The following is an 8,384-nucleotide window of genomic DNA, read 5'->3' as shown; positions in this document are numbered from 1 at the left end:
GATTACTTTTATCAATAATCATATTATTACCCCCCACCTTACCGACTGTATCGATACATTTTAATGACACTAGACGCCCTTTGACATGTTTTTGGAATACAGCAAGCGGTTCCCGCCCCCATGTCCAGGAGAGCCTCTCTCCGGTTACTTTGATAAAATGCGCTAAGGCTGAGTGCGATTTTTTTTTTAACGCATTGCGATGGAATTGACCCACTTAATCCACTGACTACTGTAGGCGTTTAAATTATGCAACAGTAACTTCAATAGTATAAATGATATACGTGCAAAATTACTGCTCAATCGCCCGCGACTAAAATCTCTCATCCTTCATATCACAAAAATAATTCCTTACACTGATATATAACGCTTTTTCTGGACACTTCAGTCAAAGCGCGTTATATGTAATGGGGCCTCCCCTCCACCACCCCCACCAATGTGGAGACCCCACCTGGATGATGCCTTATCATTAATGACATCATTAAGTCAACAAGCTCGTGACTCTTGTATTCCATATCTTGGGCACCCAGTTTACCACGTGCCAGGGCACTACCTGTAGCTGAAGCATTCTTTTACCTTCGCATGGGGCGCAAACAAACAATTCTAAAATCTGGGTGTATAGTTTTCTCTCAGCACTATAATGATACAATTTCTCTTTCTGTTCTTCTGAAGCTAAAAGAAGATTTTGAGCCTGTGAGCCTGGTCAGTACCTGGGTGGGAGACCTCCTGGGAAAAACTAAGGTTGCTGCTGGAAGAGGTGTTAGTGGGGCCAGCAGGGGGCGCTCGCTCTGCGGTCTGCGTGGGTCCTAATGCCCCAGTACAATGGCGAGTCCCCATTACCTGTAAAGCACTTTGAGTGGAGTGTCCAGAAAAGCGTTATATAAGCAATTATTATTATTAAAAAAGAAATGTTACACTTTGAGTAAACAGTAAAATTAAACATTAGATACTTTTCAGATTATTAATCATAACACTGAGTTATTATATGCCATGGAAGTGTAAAACACAGGACTATGTAGGTAATACCCAAGTTTTCCCAAAATTCAGTTTAATTCGATTACCAGATAGATTCATATTTAAACCGTTTATTCTTACATATTATTTGTGCCAACAGTATCTGTATACCTATACATAAAAGTTGATGTCCGTTTAAAAAACGCTGTAGTTCCGTGAGCAACCTATGGGCGCTTGTTAAAATTAAATACTTCCTGGGCACTCAAACTTTGAGAGAGTCATCGAGACAGATGCTTCTGTAGTGTAAGACACTGCATAATTAGAATTTACCAGGAATAGCCTTACCAAAGGTTTATAATCGCCCTTTAAAAAAGAGCACAATAACATTTTTTTCCCCATTTATCACAATCGATATTATCAGGCTATTCGGTAATTGGACAGCTGTGATTGTTGTACTCTAGTTCCTAACAAAATAAAGGATTATCTTAAAAAATTAAGCGCTGTACTTTTAAGTTCTCGTATTAATGGCCATCCTACAGCGACACGATGTGAGGGGAACAAGAATTGCATTAGGTTTATTTTGTGGTAAACCCCAACACGATAAAATCACCTTGAAAAATTAGAATTTATATTATATAAGACGACAACTGTACACGGAATAATGTATTTGTGTTTAAACAGAAAAAAAACAACCAAATAGTATGTCCATAATCATTAATTCAAAGTGATTTAAATGACTTCAGTTCAAAATATTAATAAAGTGAGACTCTTTTTTATTGCAGCATTCACTAATCCCCTAACAAAAATGTTTCGCACGCAACAATTTTAGAAATAACAAAAAATTCTTTTCAAATGCAATTCTTGCCACAACCAAAATGAAGGAAACACCGGACCGTACGGAGAGGTTCTGTACTGCCTTGCTGCCAACCGGAAACGGAAGAAGGTCGAAAGAGAAAAACAGGAAGCAAAACCTGTTAGTATGAGTAGGGGTTCAAGTGCATTTAATTGTTAGAATCAAAAATATAAACACTAATACTTTACTTTAATAAGGACATTAACCAGTCATTTAGCAGGATGATTCCAACGGAGGACGCATCCTCTAGGAAGAGAGAAATAGAAGAGAAACTCAAACAGGTTTGTAGAGGATCAACGGCACTTTTAGAGTATTTTCATCTGTTCACAGTCATCTTGAAGGACTGTGATTCATTTTCCTTTTTGGATATAAAAAAAAAACATTCTTTGCCGACATTAGTTTACGCATCTGTGTGCATTCCAAGTTGTATTAATTGCAAAAGTTCATTGTTGTTAATGGTAGTACAGTATGTGGAGATTTCTACTGTCAAAGCATAGTGATCTCTAACGCTTGAGCTCGGAGGCGGCCACACCCCTGTACAATGGGGGCTTTTTAGATGGTTTCAGTCAGTGGTTAAAGATCATGTTCATTTTGACTGTTAGTTGGCCTAATTAAGCAATTGAGAGACAATGGTTGCAGTTCAAACAAGAATACCCATTGGTTCCTAACGGCCAGGGCTGGAGCCCTCTAGGTACAGAATATAAGGTGTGATTAACATGCTTTCCAGCACCTCTGTTATATTTTTACCCTTCGACAGGAGCAGGACACGTTGTCATTCATCCGTGAAAACCTGGAGAAAAGTGATCAGCTGACGAAAGGAATGGTAAGAAAACCGTTTAGATCAGTGATGTTCTCTCCTGGTTGTGTAGGACTGCAGGGCACCAAGTTTTAACTTGTAATCCTGAAATAGTAAAAATGTAGAAACAGTGGCTATACAGATGGACGTAAAGCCAAACAACAATGAGGCTCTCCAGTGCCTTATATGTTTGTTTTTAACTTAGACTTATGTGGTTATCCCAAGGTTATACAGTCTGATTTTCTGGGTTGGTGTGGAATTGCCTTTTGGTAACAAAGCAGCACTGAAATAATTTGTTGGATTATAGTATACTGGGGGTGTCCATAGTATTCATGGTCCTGTGGTCCACTGGATCTTTCAGGTTTCATAGTTCTTTTGATTTGTCTCTGAATAAGAGTGGGTAGGATAAAAAAAATGAATGCAACTGCTTTTGCAGCTTCGACTCTGGTTAAAGACCTCAACCCTCTCCCTACGCTGCCTCGCTGTTCTGCAGGTTTCCATCTTGTCCTCCTTTGAGAGCCGCCTCATGCAGCTGGAGAACTCCATCATACCAGTGCACAAGCAGACAGAGAATCTGCAGCGGCTGCAGGACAACGTGGAGAAGACTCTCTCCTGCCTGGACCACGTCATCAGCTACTACCACGTGGCCAAGGACACAGACAAGATCATCAAAGAGGGGTGAGGCGTGGTGTCCAGCATGAGGAGGGGCTGGGAGTGTTCTGGGTGAACCAAACCCACCGTTCCAAGATAATAATAATAATAATTGCTTACACTTATATAGCGCTTTTCTGGACACTCCACTCAAAGCGCTTTACAGGTAATGGGGACTCCCCTCCACCACCACCAATGTGCAGCCCCACCTGGATGATGCGACGGCAGCCATAGTGCGCCAGAACGCTCACCACACATCAGCTATCAGTGGGGAGGAGAGTAGAGTAATGAAGCCAATTCATAGATGAGTAATTCTTTCGTTTGAATGGAAGGAAGAAGCCTTTAACTTCATTAAAAAGCGGTAGTCCACTACCTGGGTAGTTATTTGCAATTTGCAAGAAATCACCAGATAATGCGATTTAATTTAATCTAGGTCTTAGTCTGCTTGCAAAAACATTAATAAATCTGAATACTGAAAGAGTGTGAAAATAGTGTTGGTTTCACTTAAATCGATGCAAAACAGGTGCACGTTTTGAGACTGCCAGTTTATTATACTCAGTTAAGTGTGTGTTTCAGCCCTACAGGCCGACTGGATGAGTACCTTGCTTGTATTGCGAAAATCCAGAAAGCAGTGGAATATTTTCAGGACAATAACCCTGATAGCCCAGAGCTCAACACAGTTGTAAGTCCTGCCCCTTTTTTGAATCTAAACACTGTTTTTATGTGTTTAATATTACAATTTGTTCATGTCTCTTTTGAATCTGAGTGATTTCTGTACTGTACTGAAAAAGACAAGATGTGTATTTTAATGCAACACCTATTTTGTCCGTTGCTCATCTTTGCCAGCTCTGTTACATGAGGTCATGATTTTAAGAATGTGAGGATGAAGCTTTTCAATGGCAGTACCTCCTAAGCTCAACTGTCCTGATAGACTGATGCACATTCTTAAAAGGACCTTTGTTAAAGAAGGAGTTTGGTTTTACCCTGTCATCTTCCCTTCCCCAGAAAGCGAGATTTGAGAAGGGGAAGGAGCTGTTGGAGGCTGAGTTCCGGAGTTTGTTGACCCGCTACAGCAAACCTGTGCCGCCCATCTTGATCTTGGATCTGATTGGAACCGATGAGGACCTGGATGTGCAGGAAGAGGTCACACTGGAGCACCTGCCTGAGGCCACACTGCAGGATATCATCTGCATCTCTGGCTGGCTGGTAGAATACGGCCGCAACCAGGGTACCCCACGATTGTCCTGGAACTCTTTCACTGCATGCAGCTTCAGTATTGAGTTTGCACTGTATGGAGGGAATGTGTGGTGAGGGGTTGTAGTCATTAAGGTTGCAATTCTGTTAACTCATTTATTTTTATCTTAAAAAGCAAATGATAAGAAAAGCCTTTTCCCTCAAAAAAAAATCTTGCATACGTTGTAATTAAAATGTATATTCCTTATGGCCTAGGACTTTAAACTTTTTTTTAAATGATGCCCTTTAAACTCTTTAAAAGGCATCATCAGTCCAGCATGTTTTCAATTCATTGGCTTTTTAAGGCCCATGAAGAATTTTTATTGGTCTAGTTGTGCCTTGTTTAGAGCGCAGTGAAGTTGGCACCCCTACGAATAGGACATACAGTTAAACCCACAGCCGTTGTTTGTGCTCCGTTTGTGTCATTGAAAGTTGTTTGTGCTGCTGTACTTGCTGAGATATAGCACCTTAATTCTTCAGGGATGTGAGGTCACTCAACCCCATCCCCATAACGGTGTGGGAGAACTGAACCAGTCTTTTTTGTTTGTGCTGTGTGCTCGTTTGTGCCATTGAAAGTACCATTTGAAGTGCTTTCATTCCTGAGAAATAGCACCTTCTGTTTTCGGGTTGTGATGTCACTTAGCCCCCTACAGCAGCGACAGGGGTCACGTGACTTTGTTTGCCGTTTATAGGCGTGCTAACTTCACAGAGCTCTTGTGTAGACCATTTGAACCCTGCCTCACATTTCTGAGCCCTAGATAACTAAAAGTTCTGGTTGCTGCCTTACATAATAAGCATTTATTTTTTTAATCAAAAGTAGATACCTTTATAGACTTAGAGGGTTACTAGCCAAGAAATACGGCTGTGTTTAACTTTGATCCAGGTTTAGAAAACTGCAGGCAGGAGGTGTTTAAAGGAAGGCAGAAAGGATCTCTGAAAAGGGAGGGCAGGCTGAGAGCAGGATCGTTAGGTAGAGAGGCATCCTTACAGTCCACCACACCAGCTGATGGTTGCAGCAGCCCTGCCACGCCTTTTGGTAAGTGGTGTGAAGTGTCAAAATAATTGAGACATACAAAACTGGAGTTGAGAATAGTTTTCTCATTTAAGATTCTGAGATTTGAGGGGATTTAAGGTTGGAGAGTACATGTTTTTTTTTTTAATCGGCTAGTTTAAAATGTTTTTTTAAGTGCATTTCTTCTGGTTTTTGTATTTCCAGACTTCATGAATGTGTACTTCCAGATTCGGTCCAGTCAGCTTGACCGCTCCATAAAGGGCTTGAAAGAGCATTTCCGCAAGAACAGCTCTTCCTCAGGCGTGCTGTACTCGCCTGCAGTGCAGAACAAGCGCAAGGACACGCCCACGAAGAAGCCCCCCAAAAGACCAGGTCAGTGTGGGAACCTCCCAGCACCCCTTTCACAGTCAGAGCCTTCACCTGACGGGTCGTTTGCTTCACCATCTCGCATCTCACCTGGCTGGCCTCAATCTCAACCACCAACATGTTGATTCCTCTCTTTTTAGTTTCTTTAACGCTGTGCACTGTTATTTTTCAGTTCTTTTTATCAATAACCTTCCTCCTCCCCCCAAAAAAACATCACCAGGTTATTCATATATTCAGCTCCTTAATAAGCTGTAGTTTGGCTTTTGTCATATTGTGGATGGCATGAGATCAATAGTATTTAACAGCAGTTTAAACCTTAATTTGCCTTTTTTTTTAAATCCAGTTTTTTCTTTTGTTGTTTGGCTGTGGGATCATCGTCCAGCTCATTGCCTCTGTTTTGTTTTGTTTTCATTCCTGCTGAGCTCTCATTTATTTCACTGATCCCTTTATCGAACTAATCATTTGAATAACTCAATGGGGGTGGGTTGAGCGAGGGGCTTAGTGGTTTTGTCTCGCAGCTCTAGGGTTTCTGACTTTCGGGGATCTGTTTGTAGGGAGTGTTTTTAGTCATGTTCACATGTGGTTTTTGCCATAGTGCTGCACTTTTCTCTCACCAGTCAGAGGCCTGCTAGCTAGTTCTGATTGGCTATTTGAAGTTGTCCCCGTTCTTAGTGACCTAACATCCGGGGAGAAGGCAGATATACACTCTCATTCTCACCCTGGGTCTGTGCTTTCTGGACAGGCTCTGGCTTGCCACCATCTTCACCTGGATCTGTGGCTTTCTGATAATGGATCAACAAAACAATTAGATCTTATAAGTAACTTTAATCCTGCTAGTTTTTATCAGCAGAAATAGAAAACTATTGAATTAAGAATTTAATTAGTTTATTTAGTGGCTTGACAAGTGCCAGAAGGCTCATCTGTAATGAAAACAGAGACTTGGAAGTCCTGCTCTGACTTGCATTAAGGTTTGTTTGTTTAAAAATCCCCCTTCCGTTTGCTTCTGGCAGATGTACCCTGAATTATTCTTTTGATTTCTTACTTTCGGTTTTGGAAAGTGGAATTCCATTTTCCTGGTATCCATCAGTCTCATCAGTGCTCGTGCTTGTTTTTCTTTCCTTAGATATTTTATTAACTTATTTTCCCCTTTTGTTTGATGATTTACAGTCTACATCCCAGGTAAAAAAATGAAAAGCTTCAATGTGCTATGCTCTCATTGCTTGCTTGTTTTAACTGAGCACTGCATTTAACTTCAAATACCAGAGAGTCCGTAGTATAAACAGTTCAGATTCACATTCCCCAACTCCCAAATGACAAATGAAGAATTAAACAAAAATAAAACATGGAAGTTTGTGGACTGAGGTATTGTGTACCCTTTTCCTTAAAATTGCAGAACAGCACAACACTGAGGAAATGTATTACATATAACACATTTACTGCTTGTACTCTTGATTGTACTTCAGATCAAACTGTTTTAAGAGCACTTGAACACAGAAAGTGTAGCTGGAACATTATTATCTTAATTGTTCAAAAAATGTGGCATTAGATCCATGCAATAGTGTAACAGATATCATTGTCATAACATTAGGTTGAAGTACCATGTAGAAATTGCCAAAAAATATTCTTAACCCTAAATCATCTCTGTTTGTTTGTTCAAGAAAGATCTGTTGTAAAGGTATATTGGACCAGCTTTATAAATTCTCAAACATGGCATTTTTCTTGGATTTCCTTGGAAGTTACAAAAGCTTTCTTCCGTGTTCTGTGTGGTCCTGTGTATTGATTCTCGGTTGTGGGGAGTGGGAAACTGAACAAAAGGCTTGTGTCCTTTCAGAGGAGTTGAAACCGTTTTTCTGTTTTCTGTTGTTTTGGTTGTACATGCATTAAACTCATGGGAGATTGCAAACACCTCCATGATAATTTTCTCCTGCCATAGTTCAAGCAATCAAAAGCTATATATAGCAAACCTGTGCTCTTCTCTTGTTTATTTCGTGGGTTTTTGTGCTTCTAGTTTACTTTATTCCAAAACATTTATGACATGTCAGTGATCTGTTACCTAGAGTTGGAAGATTTGTGTTGTAATCATTACCTTCATAGAACTTAATCAGTCTTTGCAACCCACTTGCATGTGTTTTTGTTCTTTTTACAAAGACCCGAGACTGTAAACCAAGCTGCATTGATTTATGCTCACAATGTTAGATGCCTACAATAGACCAAACCTTTGGTTAGAATACTGTAGTTACATTGCATTTTAGCATATATAAATGGGGGGATTAGAGCATCAATGAAAGGCATATAATTTAACAATCCAATTTACTAATTTTCATGTCTGTGTGCTTACTAACATACTAAATTTGCAAATGGTTACCTTTTCTTTTTTGTGTACAGATCTTTATGATATTAATACTTTTGAATATACTAATAAATTAATAATCAGCTTAATGTAGTATAAATAAACCAGTTTAACTGTTGAATTTTGCTTGATGGAATACTATGAAGTACTTTGAAACTAAACCGGAATCTTT

The 8,384-nt window shown here is 39.9% G+C and overlaps 1 protein-coding gene across 8 annotated transcripts in view; it reads left to right on the top strand.

Annotated features, from left to right (window-relative positions):
- The first annotated feature begins 1,883 nt into the window (after positions 1-1,883).
- Positions 1,884-8,384, top strand: part of exoc7 (exocyst complex component 7) — an 18,961-nt gene continuing 12,460 nt past the window's right edge. For 6 of the 8 annotated variants that reach the window (XM_006635180.3, XM_015356437.2, XM_006635179.3 and 3 more), the window contains exons 1-6: positions 1,884-2,085; positions 2,562-2,627; positions 3,094-3,278; positions 3,828-3,933; positions 4,257-4,479; positions 5,701-5,868. In XM_006635180.3, the coding sequence (XP_006635243.1) occupies positions 2,026-2,085; positions 2,562-2,627; positions 3,094-3,278; positions 3,828-3,933; positions 4,257-4,479; positions 5,701-5,868 (808 nt within the window). In that variant the 5' untranslated portion in view covers positions 1,884-2,025. Of the gene's footprint in view, positions 2,086-2,561; positions 2,628-3,093; positions 3,279-3,827; positions 3,934-4,256; positions 4,480-5,700; positions 5,869-7,029; positions 7,042-8,384 lie in introns of all 8 variants that reach the window. The other 2 variants (XM_006635178.3, XM_015356434.2) reach the window with 1 other exon arrangement.

This window comes from Lepisosteus oculatus, chromosome 9 (assembly GCF_040954835.1).
Source record: "Lepisosteus oculatus isolate fLepOcu1 chromosome 9, fLepOcu1.hap2, whole genome shotgun sequence".
Classification (NCBI taxonomy): domain Eukaryota; kingdom Metazoa; phylum Chordata; class Actinopteri; order Semionotiformes; family Lepisosteidae; genus Lepisosteus; species Lepisosteus oculatus.
This window is presented reverse-complemented; position numbering and strand designations above follow the sequence as displayed.